We start from the raw sequence: 22,992 nt of genomic DNA, 5'->3' as shown, positions 1-22,992 counted from the left end.
CAGCTTTACAACTTATGCACTTACAGGGTATGTGACAGCAGGCATGTCCCCATCTTAATATGTCCTTTCTAGAGTAAAGCTTTGCTTAGGGGTGTCTTTGGAAAAATTTTCCTTTGGAAAATACTGGCTAATCTTTCTGAAGGTGAAAAACAAGATAAATCCAGGTGACCTGGAAAAACTAGAATGAACCCTGCAAGTAAAAGGGTGGCTCAATAAGAAGCTGGGAGAGATACAAGGAGAGTAACCCTGCTACTTCTGCAGTCTAATCACTACACACACACACACACACACACACACACACACACACACACACTCACTCACTCACTCACTCACTCTCACCCTCACACAACAGAGAATGAAAGAGTTTCCAGAATTTGGAAGAGACATGACATACTTCAGATGCCTGCAATAACTACACCTCTGCCCCATTCTTGCTCTCTCACAAGAAATCACGAGCCATAGAGCCACAGTCCCCACTTGGCAGCACAGTGACTAAGCACTAAAAGGTTACCTAGAAAGTCTAAGATAAAATGGACTTGTTCAGTTTTATTTGCATTGTTTGAAAATGTGGCTTACCACTTACTGAGAAGAAGAAGAAAAACTGATGTGAGGCTAGCTTTCCAAGGTCCGTAACACCGTGCCTCTGTATTTGGGGGACATGTGGATGTGTGGATGTATTTGGCATGTGCTCGTCATGATGCCTTTTAAACTTGGAGATTGGGCCAATTTTGACCAAAAGGATAGGGTATGAAAAATAAAAGTTCTAGTAACCGTAGACCAGAAAGGAGTGAGGATTACCGGTGTGTGGTGTGTGTTCATGTGTGTCTGTGCCTCAAACTGTCAACTACCTACATCTGGCATCTTATTTCCTGAAATCTCCACACAACTTCAAAAACAACTGCTTTGCAGTAGCCATAGTCTTGTTTTCATCAATTCTTTGACCAGTGTCAACACACATATAAAATAAATTTAACCAAAGCATTCTGTTTCCTCTCTTGGCATGTGTGTATGTGTGCACGTGTGTGTGTGTGCACACACCCCACCTGGGGACAGTGCTAACCAGTTAAGTAAAGGCGGCAGCTTACTGGTAACTTACATGTCATCAACATAACAGGGGTAAGGCATCTGCTGCATGTACACGCCAGTTTTCTTCTCTGTGCCCGTCAGCACCCTGATGATTGCCTGCTCCACCACATCCTGCAAGTAAGCGAAGCCTCCCCAAACATACCGCATATCTTCAAAGGGGTCAGCCCGAGGACCAGGGTCCCAGTACCTTAAATCAAGCCACAGATGATTGAACATTCCTTAGAACCACACAACAAAAATTTCAATCACCCACAAGCCTACAGAGCCACTGTTTTTATTTCTGCATCGTACTTTGTGGTCTCAGTGACACGTGCGTGCACACTAAATTGCTTCAGTCTTGTCCGACTCTTAGGGATGCTATGGACTGTAACCCACCAGGTTCTAGGCAAGAATAGTGGAGTGGGTTGCCGTGCCCTCCTCTAGGGAATCTTCCCAACCCAGGGATTGAACCTGTGTCCCTTACATCTCCTGTACTGGCAGGTGGGTTATTTACCACTAGCGCCACCTGGGGAGCCCTCAGTGATGTGTACATTTTTTAAATAGATTTAATCGGAATGAGCAAACCACTTGTTGGTTTGGTTTTTTTCCCTCCTCCATTGCTTCCTAACATTACTACAAGTGGATATGTCAAAATTCACTTTATCATTTTTTATCTTGGTTATTTGCTCCCTTTTATAGAAATGGATAGCATTAGCACAGGGAACCTAATGTCTTTTTCCTTCTTTCTTTGTTCCAGTTGATTTAATTCCTTAGGACTAATTCCCTTGAATGGAAATGCAAAACGAAAAGACAAGGATATTTTATGACCTTTGAAACAGCTGTCTCCACTGTGAATGCGCCAGTTACACCAAAATCATGCCACTGATTTATCTTTGTTTGAAATTTTTACAAAATTATTAAAGTATCTCCAGTCACATTAGCTGCTCTTGACTTCTCTAAGACTGGCTGGTACAGTGCAATTCCACTTACCCGTCCTTGATCTTATTCGTCCTCTCCACATTGTCAATGTCCATCCGGATCTTGTACTTGACATGATGCGGTAACTCAACGCTGCCGGGAGCAATTCCAGTGAACACGACCCCAGCCCAGAACTTGCGCTCATCCAAGAGTTCCATGGACTTGTTGATGAGCAGAACCTCTGTCGCTACTGGTTCTAGCTTGTTCAGATTGACACACTGAAGGAAGAACAGCCATCATAAGAATGCTGACGGCCAGGAAAACAAGCAGTGGCCAAGGCAGTGTCTATGCTGACAGAGAAGCGCCAAGTGCATGCCTTTTTTAATCTTCATCCTCTCACATCATTCTCCAATATTCAATTGAAAATGGATTATTTGGGTTTTCACCTTAGCGATTTAAGAGAAATGTTGAATGTATTTTAGAGATAAGTTACTCATCCTGATTTTTGTGGAGGGAAAGGGATTTAAACAATGATCAGGCCTCATTTTCTTCTGCTTTCTTTGTAATTTTGAGTCATAACAACTAATCAAACAGACCAAAAAAAAAAAACCTTTCATTTGTCCCTATTAAGTCACATCATTTTTAGGACTCAAATTTTTAAAATGTAATCAGTCCTATTAGATTTTATGTAAGTTTCATAAGTAACGCTTTTTTAAGGGAATGCTTTGTTGCTTTTAGGTAGTTGGATATCAAAACATAGGAAAAACTAGAAGACAATGGATAGAGATATTCTTGAGTCAGACAGAATAAAGCTAGAAGTTAGGTCTGTTTCTGTCTGTCTCATTCATTCAACCAACATTTTTTTGAGTGCTTTTTCATACACCACCTGTGTTTTTAAGTGATTTTTCATACACAACATGTATTAGGTTGGAGGGATGCTACTGTAAATAACACTACACAAAATTTCTAAACTTTACTCCAGTCTGAATCGTATTGCATCATCTCAGAGAAAGAAGCCAAAGCCTTTTCTAAATGGTCCATGGAACAGTTCCTCACCTCCATGAAACGAGAGATGGTCTGGATTGCCCGGTTAGTCTCATTGAAGGCTTCTCTCCAGGTGTACACGGAGCCGTTGGTGGACTGTACATCCTCTGGGTGCTTGGCCAGAAATGCCACGATATCTTTGGCTGTCCAGTCTAAGCCTTCCAGTCGCTGTTCCCAAAAGTCATCATTGCCTCTGCTGTCCAACAGTGTCTGCCATTCCAATGACAAAGTACAACTAAGTCTTGATGAGCCCTATATGATTTATAAAACCCTTTCACATACATTGTCATTTTTTAATCTTTATAAAAACTGTGAGGTAGGTAACAGTGTTTCCATTTTACAGGTGAGACCACTGAGGCTGAAAAAATTAACTTTTTATCAAGGATGAATCATACACTAATAGGCATGAAGTTGACCAGTCAATGTCAGTCCAGTCTGAATCCAGTTTCCAGTATAGCTTAATAATAAATGCTATTAACTACAGTAACAACAATAATCACACTTATACTCTATATAATTACTATTGGATTGAACACTTCACCTCATACAACATCTTAAGGAAGGTATGTCTAATAGTTTCCATTTCACAGATGAGAAAACAGGTTCATAGAAGTTAAGTCCCTAACCATCAGGTCACGCAGCTAATAAGTAACAAAGTCAGGATATGAGACACGGGCTTTCAAATTCTATTGCACCTTCCCCATGCATTATATCATCTTCTTCTTTTGAGACCCGGGCTGATAACTCCTCATAAAGACTAATTTCTAGACTGAACTAAGACAAACCTGTTTAGCTTAGGGAAAGAATGCTGCTGTTAAACCAAGTGAAACCTGATCTTTCCCAATTACAGGATGCAAGGGTCAGGATGAAAAGGAGGCCTATCTTCCATTTCTTTTTCCTTAGCTGGCTGGCTCTCCACATGGGTCAACATGGAAGAGCAGGGAAATCAATCAGGCACTCAACCAGCCGGTGCAGAGGACTGGGGCAGAGGCCTGCAAAGATATGCTGCCAGAAAAATGGGCCTGTTTCAACCTCAGCTCATGGGAAAGAGAATCAGCCACAACTTCTGTCATACCTTCAAGAAGGCAGATGAAACTTTGACTCTACTGAAATGGAATCTCTTAAGGCCAAACTCTGCTATTCTTAAAATCAGTCTCATTTCTACTAATATTATAAGCTTTTCCCCATGTGGCTTCATATTTACTATTTTAATGGGAGCATAATAGTATTTATAGGGTATATAAACTATAATTTCATTAACTATTCCCATGCTATGAAACATTTAGTCTATTTCTAATTTTTCACAAAAAACAATTATTCTAGCAATAACATTCTGTTTCGTAAGGTGACTTCTTTCTTTAAAATTATTTCTGTATGGGATACATCCCTGAGGGTGTGTGGAATGGAAGTGCATGGGATAGCACACTTTTTATGGTTCTTACAATTTTCATTCCCAATTGCTTTCCTATAGGGAATAACAAATGATACTGTCATCAGTTAGGGTATATATTTTTATTAACATAATAGATTCAAAATTGTATCTCACAAAGGTGCACAGGGGGATGGGTTAGCAATTCTGAAATGATTTTATTTGAGACTTGAACTGAACAAATAAAACCTGAGTTAAGACATGTGGTATTTGAGGTGAGGTCTACCCTACCCAGTGTGGCTTCTGAGCAATACAGCCAAGGAGAGCAGCAAGGCCTGAGAGATGTGCCCAGTGGGATCACTGACTACATGATTCTAGGGTATGAAGATCACCATCAGGAGCAGTGTCCATGGAGGAAGCAGAGGCTGAAGGTGAAAGAAACAAATAGCAGCTCAGAAAGAACAATTGAGTATCAATGGGTTCCATGACCCAACAAAGAAGGGCCTCCAGATCTGTGGGTGCCTCTGGATAGAACAGGTGCAGACAGAACCAGACACAGCAGAAGATAAGAGCTATCACAGAGTAGAGGGGTGGTTGCCAAGGGGCTGGGGAAACACAGAGGTCAAAGGGTATGACGTTCCCATTATTAGATCTGAGGATCTAATGTATATCATGGTGACCATAGTTAATGATACCATCCTGTATACTTGACACTTGTTAAGAGGTAACTAGGTGAAGGAAGGGACATGTTACTTAGCTCCAATGTAGTGATCATTTCACAGTACAAACATACATCAAAACACCAAGTTGTATACGTTAGATATATACACTTTTAATTTGTCAATTGTACCTCAATAAAGTTGAAAAAAAGAAACAGCTACAACAGAACCAGAAGTCTCAGGCACTGCCTCATGTACCCAATGTGAGGCTTCAGGGGGTGCAGAGGACTGAGAAGCCCAAGCTTGTGGAGTGAAATAAACACTCCTTAGTAAAGAAAAGAAAGCAGTTGGAGGAAGCTCCTTTGACTTCCACCCACAGGCTGATGAGTCCCTAACTGGTGTCCCCAGCCTAACCAACTAGTTACACTCCAAGCCCTAGTATCCACTGACTTGTTGGATATCTCTACCATCCATCAGCTAGAAATTAAGAATTACCCCAAAACTTCCCTCTCTTTCACCCCTCCACAACCAATCAGTCACCAGGTTTCACCCCACCAGGGTAGCCTCTGCCCTGGTTTCTGCCTTCCATCTTTCCTCTCTTCAACCCACCTGTCAAACCAGAGTAATGTATACATTGCCAAAAACCCTTCCATGGATTTGGTAATGGTGTGTCAGAGCTTAAGGTAAAGTCCTTGGCTTGACACCCAAGGCCCTCTCAACCACACACTGCGCCTTTTCCCCCAGCCACAGCTCCTACATTTCCTGTTTCACATCCTGGGTTCTCCAGCAGGATCCCCAATGAATGCCATGGCCATGTTGACAAGGGCCTCATCCCACAAGAACTGACAGCCTGTGACCTGCTGGAGCATCCAAGTCAAACTCCCTATTTAAAAGCAGGGGAAGCATCTATCTGCCTACAAACTAAAAGTCATGCAGTTCCTTCAACATGGCCCCTCATCACCCTCTGAGACTCGGAAGGAGAGAAGTCCAACAAGTAGGAATGTAGATTCCAAGGAGAGGACCAGAAGATGCCTGAGACCACACCAAGATCTATGACACTGTTTGTGGCTGAACCACATGAATTCCTTTTAGAGGAGAGACTGGAGCTGAACAGAGACCGTCCTTGATGGGTATAAGTTGTTGTTGTTATTATTAGACAGGAATTATTCACTCGATCCATACAAATTATTGTTCATGCTTCCCTGACTAAAGTCCCTTGGTTTTTAAAGGCTCCCAATTTAAGAATTAAATTGCAGGACCAGTGCAACAAAGATGACTCAGCTTTCCCATCACTGGAAGGCCCCCAGGGTATGGTCCCTCCTAGGGCATCTCGGAAGGGTCCTCGGCCTGTGAGAATACCTCTCTGGGTAGATATACCACCTGTAACACCCAGCTGCCCTTCTGATCAATGATGTGTCAAGACAAGAAACCTGGCAAAATCCATTCGTCCTTAATAGCAGCAGGAACAAAAGGAAGAGGCCTCTCTCACCATGGAGACAGGAAATAGTCTAATGATTCTCTGACTCAGCCCAAGGCGGGATGATGTGATTAAATGGCACTCAGGCTCAAGCAAAGGAGACATTTTGTTCTTGCTCAGACTCCTCCGCTTCTGAATCCAATTGTCTTCAGAGCACTTATCCCTTTTCAAGTGGTTCTGAAGCACTAAGTGAAATTCCCCTCCACGTAGTAACAGCGGCTCCTCACTCACACAGCGCCTTGGGGAGCAAGTATCTGTTATAAGTCTGCAGAACAGGCTTTTGTTCGCACACCTCTGTCCAAGACCTACCAGGACACAGTAGGGCTGAGTAAGGTGCTGTGGCTCTACAGCCAGAAAATAGTTAAGGTCTTGTAATCACCAAACTCCTCCTCCAAATACCAGTCCTAAGTTTCTTGCTTGGAACTCTGATTTTGACTACCAGACGCCTTGATGCTGATGTGCATGAGATGGTGTAATCTGTGCACCATCACCTATACCTCTGCCAAGTGATAGCCCTGGGGCTTGAGCTGTGCTCTGTCCCTCTGTACTGGGTTCAATGTAAATAACTCTCCTCTCAGTCACTTCTTGGGAAGTAAAGAGCATCAAGCAGGCACACAGTAATCAGAGGGACACTCACCCGGACAAGGTCCATTTCTGAGCTGCTCTCCATAAAGGTCCAGATCTTGGGGCTGAGTTCTTGCCACATGCCTTCTAGATCATGAAACACAGCCAGTTCCTGGAAGGTCTTATTCACCTGGAGTCAACCAGGAAGCCAGGAGCAGCAAAAAATAAAAGAGGAGCAGTGACATGAGAAACTCAGCTACTCCCTGAAAAGACACTCCATCACAGAAGCCCTTTTCCTGTCCTTCCCATCCCCAAGAAGTGCCTGCCTGCAGCAGGGATTCAAACACCCAAGACTGGAGAGCTGGCCCTCAGTAGTCAGCTGGGGCCTAGGTCAGACTGGAGGTCCTCATTCTTTGGAAATCCCAGAAAAGTATACTCAATATACTCCATCTGAAGCCACCTTTATATTTTTGTTCTTAATTCTAGGAAGAGTCTGTTGAGGGCCTCTCAGGCCCAGGTGGCTTACCTCAGTCATAAGCTGCCTTGTGACTGGAGTATCAGGTGTATACAGGATCTTTCCAACAAGCAGGGGCTTGAGAGCTTTCCATATGATGCGGGAAAGAGGACTGGACTCCAGATTCTTCATCAAATCATTGCAATAAGGAGCTGTGAAAAGGATGAAAGGCAAATATTTGTATGCATGGTCATATATTTGTAGAAACTAACAAAAGCTTTAGAACCAGCTGGTCAGTCATAGGTTTAAATCTCAGCTGTGCCACTTAATGGTTATATAACAACTTCAGATTTGTGCCTCAGTTGACTCCTCTGTAAAATTAAAGTTAATGACATTTACTTAGCAGAGACATGGAGAGGATTAACTGACATGATATCGGTGGAGCCCCTAGAACAATGCTGGATAAATAACCAAAGTTTATTATGACACTGCTGATGTCACAACTGAGACAATATAGAAAAATGCTTTTTACTATGCACAAGCCTAGAGTTGTTGCTCTAGATGACTTAACGCCAGCCTTCAACACTTTGTTTCCACTGGAAACAGAGGGCTGAATTTCAGACTTTAGTTTTCAAGAAGAAATAAAAACTCTCCCTTCAATTTCTAAGTCTCATAACAAGTACCTGAAATAAATGTAATGAATATCCCAAAGTGAAAAATATGAAGTCATAATAGATAATAAGGTCTGATTACCCAGAAAGAGTCCCAAATTTTTAAAAAATTTCACTCTGGGTTCTTTTAGATTCCAAGTATCCTCTACATGCTGCAAAGATAATATTTAAAAACAAAAACAAAAAAGAGGACTTGCTCACAGTTGTAGCTGTTGTGAAAATAAAGGCTCCCTCAGGTTGACTCACAAAGAGAGGGAGCAGAGGGGATGGCATTTCAGAAAACTGCCTACAGCGCCCTTCCCTTCAGGCTCACAAAGCAACCTGCCACGGCTGGAGTGCTTCACTCCAGAGAAGAATAAAAGGTTCTTATGTTACAGTAATGCACTAAAAGCCACCTCACTCAGTGTCTGAAAGACACACCTGCGGTTAGAAATGGAGAAAGGCTCACTTGCATCATGTTTGCAAGGAAAACAATGCCATTGTCTACAGCTGTAACACCAGCTCCTCGCTGCCACAGGCACAGGACACACATCACCACAAAACTGCCCAAGCGTAGGGAGCAGATATGGTGTAACAAGGTTCTCTAATGACACCTTGTAGCTAAGAAGCAAAAACAAACAGCAGATCAAATGCCTGAGTCTGATGGCACACACGCCACCATGAACAGGTATTCTGGAGGTCATGTGTTTATGGACAAAAAGCATGCAGCCAGGCGGACCTGGTTGAATCCGGGCTCTTGCTGATTAGCAACAGTGTGACTTTGACCAAGTCACTGAACCTCTCCAAGCCTACAAAATGTGGGGCTATAAAACCTTCCTTGCAAGGAATTCCCTGCCAGAGGTCAAGGTTCCATCCCTGGCTGGGGAACTAAGATCCCACCAGCTGTGGTCCCACACAACCAAAAAAGAAAAAATAAAAATAAACCTTCCTTGCAGGTTTACCATAAGGGTTAAATGAATTAACTTTAAAAAAAAATGCAAAGGACATAGGAAATGTTGCCTAAATTCTATCTTTCATTATTGTTGTTATTGTTAAGTTTTTATTATAAAGCATATCTCAAGGAGAGCAGGGGGGAAAAGGAAGGGAGATGGGGAGAATGAGAAGAACCTTGATCACTCTGGGAACCACTTTCAGACATACTCCAGAAAATTGGAGACAGTGACATTCAATCATCCATTCATTTGATAAAAACACTGTATGCCTGGGATGTGCCAGGCCCCTTTCACACAAGTGGGGACAGTTCGCTGATTAGGAGAAGATTCCCTCTTCTAGGAGCTCTATCTGGGTGGCAAATAGACATGTAAACAAGTACCCACTGCTGCTATGTAGGACGAGGGTAAGCACGAGAGAGGGGGCCCCACAGGGCTGAGTCTGGGACGGAGGTGGTGCCAGGGCCTGGCTGCGTAGACACTCACATGTAGAGTTGTCATAGAAGGTACCAGCGTCGTCCTCCGTGCCGTTGCCCCCGAAGAGGGCCTTGTAGTTGTTGTCCTCATACCAGTTCAGGGACTTGATCTTCAGGCCCCCGCCCTCGGGATGGCCGCAGATGATGCGGGACACAGCCTGGTAGATCTGGGTGGAGGAGCTGGAGCTGTTCACGTTGGTCAGAAACATCACCTCCTGCCGCATGTCACTCCAGCTCCTCATGCTGAACAGCTGGGGGAGGGAGCAGGCGGAAGTGGAAAGGAAAGAGGCGGGAAGGTTGAAGACACAGAGACAAAGAAACAGGTTAGTTCTTCACCTCTACAAAGCCTTATCCCAGAACATAACTTGTCTTGCGTCGCCTCTCGGAAGCCTGGTGATGGGACCACCAGAGCCATGCTACCCGTCTGTGGAAGAGGGACTGGTGTCATCTGAGAGACTGTTTGAGAGGCAGATTCTGATCTATCTAGAGTTCAAATCCACTTTGTCACCAGGTGCCCAGGTGATTCCCATACACATTAAAGACGGAAGTACAGCCTAGAAGTTGGTGGAGCCCCTGGTGATGGGCTTTATCTCATTCGATTATCATCGGGTTTACAGAAGAGGATGCTTTCCTTGAAGAATCATGTGTTCACATGCGTACATCAGGAACCGCTCACATCCTCGGTGAGGGCCTCATTTCTAAAACACCTCAAACTTCAGTGTGGAAACTGAGGTACCTCCTGCCCCTTGGCAGAAAAGTCAGTGTGTGTGAAATCCCCACCCTCGTCTCAGCTAAGCACCAGGCACTGGGAAGGAACACACGATGGGAGCTTGACTTTGAATCTCAGCCACGTCCTCAGCGGCTCACAACCTTTGGGAAGTCACATCTCTGAGGGCCCCACTTCTGATCAAGACGATGAAGCTAAAACAGAGCGTGGCGAGAAGAACGTCACACAATTTCCGCTCTCCAAGAGGGCCCTGCACAGAACAGCCCCTGCCTGGAATAGGCAGAGGCGCCGCGCAGCCGGGGGCTGAGTCTGGGACTTACATGTGACCAGCGCTTTGTCTCACACACAAATGTACTCCAGCACGCTGTGGACTTCTTGGTCCAGTGGCTCTTATGATTAACTATTCACAGAGCACTTTGTATCTCCACACATTTCACAATAAATCATTAATACACCTTTCCATTCCTAGCCCTGTCACTGCGTGTCCAGGCTGAGGTGCGGCAAGCAGAGGGGAGCGGGTACGGGACGCCACTCTTGCTCCGGAGGCAGTCTAGGCTGACTCCATGACCCGGTTTTCTGTCTCACAGAGCCCGCTGATCCCTGTGAGTGAGAAGGTCTTGGGTGCCACAGACCCTGCCTCTGCCTTCAGCCTACAAAGGGGAACCAGGTGCTCCGGGGGTGGTCAGAGGTCACAAAGATTCTTCCCTCCAGAGAGGGAGGCTTTGACACCCAGAAAACACAATTAGGTGGCCAGCTTTTCCTGACTTTATCTTCTGAGGTCCACAGACAGGGAGCGGGATAGGCAGTCAGGCCATCTTTCCTTTTGCTGGTGGGTGCAACAGCCCTAGAGATTTTTGAAGGACAGCACAAAAGCCACTCACTTCTCTTTGTCGCCACCACCATCCTGCCATCCCCCGATCGAAAGGACAAATCTCTTCCCACATAAAATCAGCACATCTTTGGATAGAAGCACGGTAAGCAACTGAGTTATTCCAAATTCTTGGCTCTTCCCAGAACCTGCCTTAGGGGCAGACTCCTACTTGTTCTAACTTCAGCTCCTGCCCCAAGCCTCCCCATGAAGTGCCTCCCACCACAGGGAAGGCAGCCGCTCAGCCTCCAACCCACAGATGGTGGCATCTGATCATCTACGGAGTGAATGAACTACTGAGGCTTTCTCAATCCACTGCCATGGCTTTCTCCTGCCCTTGCCCCATCACAGCCTCTTCTCAGCCTAACACTGGAATCATAAACAACTCTAATCCTCTCAGCCACACCAGACACCCCTGATCCAGACCCTCCACTGGCCTCCCATCTTGCTCAGTGTAAATCCAGCCTTTCCAGGTCTGCACGGCACTCACCTCCTGCTCTAACCTCATCTCTGACTCCCCTCTCACTTGCTCTCTTTGCTCTGGCCTCACCGGCCTCCTCCCTGGTCTTTACATCTCTTAATCTAGCCCTACATCAGTGTATTTGGGTCTACAGTTCCTCCTGCTTGCAGTGTTATTTCCTCCGTGTTCAGATGGCACCTGACTAGACAGGGCTTCATGGATCACCCTCCCCTCTAAAATACTACCTCATCCCCCTCCATCCCTCTTACCCAGCTTCGTTTTCCTTCACTGCAGGCATCCTTGCTGTCCCATTATACACGACTGGTTTATTTCTATCTCCTGCCCCACTGCAGTCCCACAACAGAGAACTTAGTGTGCTCACCACTGAGTCCCTAGCACCCAGCTATGCCAGGGTCCTAGGGGGTGTGGACAGATAACCAAACACTGCTCCTTACCCTGCCTCCCCAGGCTCACCTTCCAGAAGTGAAGCTCATGCCCACTTTCATCCCTCTGGCTCTCAAAGTCCCCATTCCCTCACAGCTCCCGGCCCTGTTAGTCCAGTTTCTTTCTCCGAATAGTCTCCTTCCAACTCTATTTCCAGTTACCATGAGGGTTCAGACAAAAAAACTGCTAAAGCTGCAAGAATGTGGGCTTTAGAGGCCAAGCATCCTGGGTTCAAATCCTAGTCTTGCCAATTAACCCACTAGGTGACTGTGGGCAAATCGTCTAGCTTTTCTGAGCCTCGGTGTCACCTGTGCAACAGGCATAGTCGGCCTCATCACATGTGTCATGCGGATCACACATGGAAACCAGGGGAAGCCACAAGAAACACGGCAGCTTACCTCCCTTTTCCTTTCAAGGGTTGTGTTTTAGTCAAAACAACCAACTTTCTTTCCAAACACTGAGCAGATCAACAAGGGCACTTATGTATTTATCTTCTCCCATTTGTCCCAGAGAAACTCTTAGATAATGAGTCACTGGTGGCAACGGTGACTTGACTTTGTGTTCCACTGAAAGAAGTGGGGGGCCCTTGCTGCCCAGGGCCAGGGAATAAGCGGGGCACAAGGAAGCAGCTGCCAAGAAAAATGTATATTGTTCAGCTGAAGAGTTTCTACCATGTGAGCAACAGAATATCACATGCTTTCAATTATTTTTTAACCCTAGACAAAAGGCAGGCCAGTGAGGTAAGAGGAAACAGCTATAACCAGACTGTGAGTTTAGAGGCAGCTTCAAATGTTAGATCCCTGCTCTGCCTTTTCTAGGGCTGGCAGAGAGCACAGGGCAAGTCACCGTCAGCTAACAGGACTCAGGAAAGATGGCAATGGACTTGCAGGGCAGTTTCTGCTTCTCATTCTGCCTCCTGGAAGAACCCCAGGAGACCCAACTTCTCCACCTACAGAGAGGTCACCAGCATTCATAACCAGAGTAACAGATGGCAGCCTGGAAGTAGGCTTCTCCTCCTGAAAGGAGCTGGAAAGCCAGTCCTCTTCAGTCAGACACACAGCAGCAGGATTGCAAAGAACAGGATCGAAAGTAACACGCTAGGTAACATGTTGACAGAGCTGAACCTCGGTGCTTTTTGTACTTCCCAAAGATTCTGCATTTTCCTTTGTGAACATGCAATACTTTATTCTTGCTGTTGTTGTTGTTCAGTCGCTAAGTCATGTCCAACTCTTTGTGACCCCATGAACTCCAGCATGCCAGGCTTTTCTGTCCATCACTATCTCCCTGAGTTTGCTCAAACTCATGTCCACTGAGTCAGTGATGCCATCCAACCATCTCATCCTCTGTTGCCCCCTTCTCCTGCTACCCTCAATCTTTCCTAGCATCAGGGTCTTTTCCAATGAGTCAGCTCTTTACATCACGTGGCTAAAGTATCTAAGTATTTATTCTTAGAAGACATAAAGTGAGCTTTGATATTTGAGAAAAATCATAAAAACACCAAAAAGAATGAGTTAAAGAAGCAATTCATAATAAGGCTGGACCAAGTCTGAGAAAATTTTGCCACAAATTATTCCCAATGTCTTATACATTAAGGTCTGTGCGGTTTCTGACCATCACTCCCTGACTCAGCTCTCTACACAACGGGCTCCAGACCATTGGTTCCTCTTTTCCAGTCTATTCTGAAACAAGGCTGGGTGTCAGAAAGGCAAGCACACGCTGACTGGGAGGCAGAGAAGTGCTTATCCGCTAATTTTGTAAGTCAGGCCCTCTGATCTTATGACAAAGGTGATTCTGTTAAGCAGGAAGTTAGGCGATTCTAATACACTTGTAAACATGTGGACCCAAAAGGCAAACTCAACATTTATCAGGAGACTCTATTCCCAAAGTTGAACTCAAGGGGCTAGAAGTTCACAAGGCAAAAATCTAAATTAGGGGTACCAGCTTCTCCCTTTCAGTTGGTAAACAAATGTTCTGGTAAAAAGACTGTCCAGCTTTATTACTGAAGAAGAAATAAGGAGAAGTTGCTATAAGACAAACACAGTACGTGGAGGACAAGGAGGAATCATCTCCTCTACTAATGAGTCATTAACTCGGAACCTAGAGTAACAATTGGAGAAAGTCCTAGGCTAGACATCGGGCTTTTAGCTACAAGCTAATTAACCCTGAGACATCCACGGGTCTTGGTTTCTTCATCTTTAAAGTAAGGAGATCAAACCAAGTAATTTTAAGGTCACAGATGCTTCTAAAGTTGATTTTACATTTTTTATGACATTCATATCAAATGGACTCTCTGAATCAAGTTCAGGGTGTAAAAAAGTCATAATGGATGGTCTGCCCCCCTCGGACTGAAAAGATATGACTTACCTCTTGGGCCAGATTCCCGAGACTATCCAGCAAAGCTTTTGTGGCTTCACCCAGCTCCTCGCTCGGGAAGAGAGATGTAGAGTTAAGTTTTGTCTGCAACGAGAAATAAATAACTGTTTCTAAACTCAATGTAAACCTGAAATCTCTATTTAAAACTAAACAAGTTGATTAAAACTATTCATAATCTTCAATTTGAAACACAAGAAACCCACTCTTAACCAAAATAAGACACTAAAATTATTCTATGCCAGGGGCCAGCCTTCCCACACTCCTGGTCCTCTGATGGGCCCAGGCTTTCCTTTAAATGACACACACCAGTAGGTCTCTGTGACACAGCTCACCGGCTGTGTTAATGTTCATTCCTTCTATGAAGCAATCATGAGCAAAACCAGGTGGGGGGCTTTTTGTTTGCTTTGCCTTTCTCTCTTGAAGTTCACATTTTACCTAAAGGCTACCATATTGAAAGTTGAACCTACACAGAGACCTTGGTAAGGAAAACTTACAAACAGAGGTCTTAATTGGGAGACATAGGAGGTAAAAACTATTTCCTTTCACTTTTGGGGGCTTGGATACTATAAAATACAGAGAAGAAACTGATGTAAATCAGATTTAATATTACAAATTAATAAGGAAAGATAGGCTATTCAACCAGAGAAGGTGATGGCACCCCACTCCAGTACTCTTGCCTGGAGAATCCCATGGATGGAGGAGCCTGGTAGGCTGCAGTCCATGGGATCGCGAAGAGTCGACACGACTGAGCAACTTCACTTTCACTTTTCACTTTCATGCATTGGAGAAGGAAATGGCAACCCACTCCAGTGTTCTTGCCTGGAGAGTCCCAGGGACGGGGAAGCCTGGTGGGCTGCCGTCTATGGGGTCACACAGAGTCAGACACGACTGAAGCGACTTAGCAGCAGCAGCAGGCTATTCAACCACTGTTGCTGAGACAAGTAGTTACTCATCTAAGAGAGTAATTTTCCCATCTTACACCACTACATGAAATTAAATTCTTGGTAGATTGAACAGCTAAAACTAAAAATGAAAGTTAAAAGATATACAGGAGAAAATGTATTTATGAACTTGGGGTAAGGAAGGTCTTCTTAAAATACAGAAGTCCAAATCAAAAATGGGGATTAAACTTCTGAAAGTAAAAACTACGCACCAAAGACACCATGAACAAAGTGAAAAAAACAAGCCAAAGACCAGAAGAATGGATTTTTTTTTTAAATTTTAGAATAAAAATGGAATACCAAGCCATCAGTTAAAAGTAACCAGATGCCACATTTATCAACATACATAAATCTCAAAAACATAACACTGGGTGAAAAAGACAAGTTGCAGATCAACATGCACCCATACATAATATGAACGCATGCAAACCAATACAGTATATTGTTATTAACCGAATGTGAATATATATACAGTTGGATAAAAATACGCAACTTCAAGATACCAGCTATCTTTGAGGAAAGAGGGGAATATACAGATGACAGCAACTATATCTGTAGTGTGTTATTTCTTGAACTATTTCATAATTTTCTTTTTAATTCAAGGAAAAATAAGGAAAAAGGAAGAGGGAAGGAGATTGGCAGGAATGAAGGATAGGAATATAGGTTAGGTTGAATATATATCAGATTCGAAAGATGTCTAACTTCCTTGAACAAAATTAACCCCAGGCAAGATGCCTTGAAAAAGGCCACACAATAAAATCTGAGAACCAAGTGCCTGCACCAACTATTAACTGTGGTCTCTTGCTCATATTTACTTGACAAAGGCAGACAGAGCTTGCCAATAGTATTTCCAAAGAGCTCCAGTAACCCATTCACAGTTTGGAATTTCTACTACTATTTTTCATAACCAAAAACATTCTCTTGGCTATAAATTCATAGAGGTCCCCATTGAGCTCCCCTGCACAGGAGGCAAGATTTTCTTGTATGAAGGAAGACAGGGATAAAGGGGAAAATTAAATCTTCAGTGGAGACTATACATTCTGTGTTAAGCTAACAGGAATTCATGTATTATTCAATATTTTAAGATCATAACTAAATACTATACTAGCATTATAAGAAGAACAGACAAATGAATATTATATTACTCAAAGCCCTTACCCATTTCGGTAATATATGTTAATCACAACACTGCAACATTTCCTAAAACCATGACATTCTGGAGCACTGGCTCCATAATGATAAAAGCCATTATGCCATCCTTTCTGGGCCTAATAGATGACTTCTTTATATTCTTTTTATCCTCCTTAAGTTTTTCCTTCCACATGAATTCTCTTTTTCTTTTCTAAAATTGAAGTAACAACGGTTTATAACATTATATGAATTTCATGTGTTCAACATTATATTTCTATTTCTGTGTATGCTGCAGCATGTGCCCCACCAAAAATTTAGTTTAAATTGTAAGAGACTGAATTTTTTTTTTAAAAACAAAAGCAATAACTTATCAAAGTCGATTCGATTTTAATTTCTGAGTTGGTGTTTTATTTCAACTCACTGTCCAGCACAGTTCCTGGCACATAATAACTAGGCACCCAAGAAATGTGGAAGAAAAGTAAAAAGCAAAGGAAAGACCACATCAGGAGGGCGAGAAATGGACTGGTGTGAGTCCTGCTTCAAAGATCATTCAAATTCACAAACATACTCTGTTTCATATTCACCTCATCAAGTCACTCACATCTGCAGCCTTAAGGTGGCTCCCCTTGCTCCAAGGATGAGGCCCAATAGCCTACAAAGGCTAAATGAACATTTCCCTCTGCACCTTTGTAGTGTCATGTCTTACCATTCCTCTCCCCATCAAACTCCCCGTAGCTACATCTGATCCATTCTGACCTACTCAGTCATGCACAGTTCCTCTAAATGCCACCTTCTCTTGCCTCTTTCCTCGGAGCCCCATGCATACATCATGTCCTCTGCATGGAAAATTCTTCTGTCTTTACCTGGCTAACCTCTATTCTTTCGGTTCCAACTTAGAGGATGTTTCTTTCCTAATCCTCAAAGACTAGGTTAGGACACCCCATCAGAGGTCTCCTGATGCACAGCACCCAGCAGAGAGGCTAACACTCTGAATAGCATCTCTTTACTTTCTTTGTCCCTCCTCTCCCCAACAGCAGGGAACACAGATCTATACCTTGTTTACCACTGCCTCCCTGACCTGCTGTGTGAGGATTTCCTGAAAAAATGAAGGGTTTGTTTATAGATAATAGCTATACAAAGGGACAAGTGGGAGAGATGACTATTAATACATTAGAAGTGGTAGCCAGATAGAAATACAAGACAGAGTATCTGTGAAATTAAAATGTAACTGGAAATCCTTTTAAGCTTAAAAAAATCTTATCCACACTCAAAATTTTGCAGGGACTCCACTACTACAATGAGACATGCTTGTACATATATTTGAATAGTATTCTCAATATAAGACACAATTTTGTTTTCTCCTTGCAAATGCATGTTTTAATGTGTGCATTGTACATTTCAAACTTCCCTGAAATACTCTTATAAAGCAGACTACAATTTCTGCTTCACATTGCCCATATTCAGAAAAGCCAACTCAGGGCTAGGATTTATATGTTTTACTTCCAATTGAAAATAAGTAAGCCACATACCAGGTACAAAGACTATCATCACCCAAAGCAATTACTGTCTCTTTGCAGTCATTCACATGACAATAACAATTGTACTTTGAGGAACATTTTAATAATTTTTATTGAAGTAGGGAATTATAACTCATGTCTAAGGACAGTACTAATCTTTTAAAAGCAATTCAACAACTTAAATATTAAATTTTAAATTATATGTGAATTATACATTAAAATATTTCATTTTTGCTATTTCTAAACATAGTTAAATATACCTACTACCACATAATTCAGGATCAAAAATCAAGCCTTTATCTTAGACATGGCAAGAAAAAAATTATACTATTTCAAGTAAACTAATTATATTATTTCAAGGAAAAAATAGTATGTTTGAGGCAAAAACATCTGTCTATTTGGAGTTGAGTCATAGTAACACACTGCTTAGTTCAGTAATTTATCCCCAGTTCTGTGTTTCCCCTGTTCTTCCACGAATTAGGTGAACAGAGTCTAACACAGTAAATCCCTGAGACGTGTCATTCTACAATTTACCAAATGATAGCAATTGCAATTGCTTGCCAGGCAAAAGCACATGTTGTAAACAGGTGGGCAGTAAAACTGTACAAAACCAAACAAAACCTGATACTTCCCACAAGAGTCTGTGTTTCAGACAGGAGGAGAGGGAAAACCAAGTGTTTTTTCCTGCAAAACATTGTCACTGCATGTGACAAACTGAGAAATACCTAATCCCCAAAAGCTATGAGCCAAGCTGAGTCCTTATCAAAGGGTCAAGAAGACGCTAAACAAAAACCCTTCAAGATAAGAATGACTGTCCACTCCTCTTATGCCTGCTCTTTCTGTCCCTGCACAGTCCAGCTGGTCACTTGGGCACTAGTCCTCTGGGCACTTCAGGGCACCACTTACCTTACCTCCTTTGTCCCATGAACAGAGTTCCACCTTTGCAAGAGCGGACTACATACATCAGAAGATACAGAAACAGAACACTTTGTTCCATGGAGACAGAGCTTTCTGTTTTCGGATGAAGGTCCCACCAGAAGTCAAGACAATCTAGTCACATAGTTGTGCAGTGTCTAAGTTGTTACTGCAATAAAGGTCAGTCTGTATGCCTGTCCTTGCTAACTCAAATCAGATACCATTTCCCTTGCCACAAGGATCAGACACCATCTTCACATCACTGAGACAGGACTAGAGCCCAAGTGTACGTAACGACACAGACTTTCACTGGGGATCACGGTGTTCCACATTGAACAAGCTGTTGTTAGGGAGCTGCTGGGAAGGGCAGCCCTCACTTTACAGAACCCAGAACCTGTGAAAAATTCCTCAAATTCCCAATCTCAGCCTTAAAGTCGGTTCTCAGTGTTCACTGGAATGAAAGTACCATGTGGACCTTGTCTGTCTTGTTCATGGCTGAAACTTCAATGCCTTCAACCAGTAACTGGTACAAAGCAGACAGACAGTAATTATGTGTTAGTTTTGTTGATGAATATCTCATGCCTTGTTTAGAGATGCTCTGCTTCCCAAAGTTATCGTTCTATTTGGTTATGCATGACAAACTTTAATGAGTAGTGTTTACTGTGCCTTAGAGTCACTCTCAGAATACAAGCAAGAAAGTACACAGGGCTGGAATAGGACTGATAAAAAAAGCCAAGGGCACTGAAGAAACACTTCAAAGACTTAATGAAATATTGTTCCAATGTATGTTCCAATCCAAAGGCAGTTATGGCAGAATGAACACTCTCCCTGAAGCTGTCCACATGTTAATCTATAGAATATGTCAATCAGTTATATCATACAATAAAATGCACTTTCAATTCAGTGCAGTCATTCAGTCATGTCCGACTCTTTGCAACCCCGTGGACTGCAGAACTCCAGGCTTCCCTGTCCATCACCAACTCCCCAAGCTTGCTCAAACTCTTGTCCATCAAGTCGGTGATGCCATCCAACCATCTCATCCTGTCGTCCCCTTCTCCTCCCACCTTCAGTCTTGCCTAGCATCAGGTCTTTTCCAGTGAGTCAGTTCTTTATATCAGGTGGCCAACGTATTGGAGTTTCTGCTTCAACATCAGTCCTTCCAATGAATATTCAAGGCTGATTTCCCTTAGGATTGACTAGTTCGATCTCCTTGCAGTCCAAGGGACTCTCAAGAGTCTTCTCCAACACCACAGTTCAAAAGCATCAATTCTTCGGTGATCAGCTTTCTTTGTAGTCCAACTCTCACATCCATCTATACATGACTACTGGAAAAACCATAGCTTTGACTAGATGTACTTTGTCAGCAAAGTAATGTCTCTGCTTTTTAATATGCTGTCTAGGTTTGTCATAGCTTTTCTTCCAAGGAGCAAGCATCTTTTAATTTCATGGCTGCAGTCACCATCTGCAGTGATTCTGGAGCCCCCCAAAATAAATTCTCTCATTGTTTCCCCATCTATTTGCCATGAAGTGATGAGACTAGATGCCATGATCTTCGTTTTTTGAATGTTGAGTTTTAAGCCAACTTTTTCACTCTCCTCTTTCACTTTTCGCAAGAGGCTCTTTAGTTCTTCTTTGCTTTCTGCCATAAGGGTGGTATCCAGATGTAAAAAGTAATGAACATTAATGACTGATTCCTAGCACTGATTTATAGAAGAAAATGTCTACATTACCAGCCACTGTTTTCAAGCACATAATTTATATCACTCACATAAATTAAATTATTAACTTCTTTTTATTGAGCATCTAATGTGTAGTGGCCCTATGCCAGGCTTTTCATATATGTGAGCAATAATCACAGCAAAGGGCAAACTACATTATCACTATGTGAAAGAATAGGAAACTGAGGCTTAATTTATCTAAGGTAGCACAACTGGTAAAATGCTGAGGTAGTATTTGAACCCAGAAACAGCTGACCCCAAGCCTACACCCTTTCTACTCTGCCACACTTCCCCACTGTTGTCAAAATACTGTGGTCCAAGTGGTCATCAGAGGACTGAAGAAGACCCAGGAGAAAGAATCAGAATATCTTGACTGAAAAACAGAGAAACAGCCACACCAAGAAAAAGAGAGAAAGAGCAGAAATGTTTCAAAGCATGTCTCTCCTCGAAACCCACTTTTGGTGCAGAAATATATATTGACAGAACAGTTTCTGTCTCTCCCACCCCCTAATGTTGGTTGCTGCTCCTGTTGTATTTCTTGGCACAATTAACTGCCTGTGTACAAGCAGGTCTCACAGCACACCCATCTGCCATCACCAATACCAAAATTCCAACCAAATGGCTAAAGCAAAAGGCTGCTTAATATAAATCAAATATCAATCCCAGTGCTCCAATTAAGGCACTGCTTTAAGAGTCACATTTCAAAATGTTTGGAAGTCATTTCATCCCCAATGGTATCTCCTAAAACATCTTTACACAGAGCCATCCTGGCCACTCACCATGTTCTGATTCAAGAGCCCCATTTTCTGATTTTAGGAAGAGAGATCTCACAATAACAGCTGACAGGCAGGAGCAGAACCTGAAATGCTCCTATGCCCAAGAGATGTGAAGGAAGCATATGGCAGCCACCCTAATCAACACCTGCCATGAACCAACTGGTCTACAAGGCTCCACCACAACACGACAGGATGGGCTGTGAAGCAGCTGACAGTTCTGACAGTACATTTCCACACTCCCAATCACACTAATTTTCCCAACTAGGGAGAGATTTTTCAAGTCAAACCCTAAGCTATTGACTGTCAGATTATGAAGGCTTTGCTGTCTTTCTACTTAGAGTGTAATTCAGAAATTACATAATTGGAGGGATTTTACTGGGCTGTGCATACAATAGGTGTTTAATGAGTAAACAGAAATGAAACAATGAATGGGCACCAGAGTAAATTTATTCTGTCTTCTAAAAACACCCATCTTTCCAAAGTTCAAATCATCCCAGCTGAAAGGGTGAACATTTCTGTCTTGTAGCGAAGCAAAGCAAAACAACCAAAATAGTCCAAGGAAATGAGCTAGTATTTGCAACAACCTTTGACTCTGACTCATGATGCAGAAAGTGCCAACAGGCTGCAAGTGTCTTCACAGGTGAGCTTATCCAACTAGGCCAGTTATCTGGGGCTGCAAACATCTCTGTAAATTATACTACAGAATCACAGACCACTAGAAAAAAACAACTCAGTAAATTTTTTAAAACGTTGAAATAGAAAATACTATTTCTGGAAGAGAACAAAAACAGATCTTAAGCATTGAGGCTAAGCCCTTCACACTGATGGGGGCCACAATAAAACCTGCCAGGCAAGCAGCAGAATTCCATTTTACTACTCCCTTCACTTCAGGCAGAGAATCAAGCAGGATCCAAGGACTCTTCAATGGCCAGTCAAGAGTGTAAACTCTGGGATGTGTTTCTAAGGAACATTCTAGGAGATGATCCAGGTACAGGGTCTAGAAACCGAACCTTCTTAATACCCCAGGAGGGCCCATCTTTCTCTAGAGAAATTATGGTGTGCAAAGTCCCAGAAATTTCCAATCTCTTTCTATTAGAACGAGGAAGTTCTCTTTCCAGGCATGTTCTTCTTCCAGGGCTTTTCCCCTGGTTTTAAAAGAGCCTACTGACAATCAGGGAGCTGTCTGGTAAGCAGGAAACCTGAACGCTGGATGGATGCTAAAGGATGTTGTTCACAAGGCATTTTACCAGAGCTCCCAGAAAACCTAAAGAAAGATACTTATTCTGGAACTAGGCACAGCACTGACAACCAGAATGCTCAGACTTAGTCCTATTTTTGGACTAGAAATGAATGTGTATTCTCATGGACTGCTCCTTTGAACGAGTGATTCCCAACTGATAATCAGACTTCGTTGGTATTTTTTAACCTCTGAAAGCAATTTTGTCATTTTTTAAGTTAATTATTGCATACGCTCCCATTCAATCCCAGGGTTTTCC

The 22,992-nt window shown here is 42.9% G+C and overlaps 1 protein-coding gene across 17 annotated transcripts in view; it reads right to left on the bottom strand.

Annotated features, from left to right (window-relative positions):
- The window catches only part of ABCA1 (ATP binding cassette subfamily A member 1), a 131,689-nt gene that overhangs the window by 44,545 nt on the left and 64,152 nt on the right, over nucleotides 1-22,992 (bottom strand). For all 17 annotated transcript variants that reach the window (XM_042242945.1, XM_060409000.1, XM_042242944.1 and 14 more), the window contains 7 exons: nucleotides 14,490-14,582; nucleotides 9,637-9,877; nucleotides 7,623-7,762; nucleotides 7,170-7,286; nucleotides 3,040-3,237; nucleotides 2,056-2,261; nucleotides 1,097-1,273 (listed from right to left, as the gene is read on the bottom strand). In XM_042242945.1, the coding sequence (XP_042098879.1) occupies nucleotides 1,097-1,273; nucleotides 2,056-2,261; nucleotides 3,040-3,237; nucleotides 7,170-7,286; nucleotides 7,623-7,762; nucleotides 9,637-9,877; nucleotides 14,490-14,582 (1,172 nt within the window). The remainder of the gene's footprint in view (nucleotides 1-1,096; nucleotides 1,274-2,055; nucleotides 2,262-3,039; nucleotides 3,238-7,169; nucleotides 7,287-7,622; nucleotides 7,763-9,636; nucleotides 9,878-14,489; nucleotides 14,583-22,992) is intronic.

This window comes from Ovis aries, chromosome 2 (genome assembly GCF_016772045.2).
Source record: "Ovis aries strain OAR_USU_Benz2616 breed Rambouillet chromosome 2, ARS-UI_Ramb_v3.0, whole genome shotgun sequence".
Taxonomy (NCBI): domain Eukaryota; kingdom Metazoa; phylum Chordata; class Mammalia; order Artiodactyla; family Bovidae; genus Ovis; species Ovis aries.
Note: the sequence above shows the minus strand (reverse complement) of the source record. Positions and strands in the feature narration are given on the sequence as shown.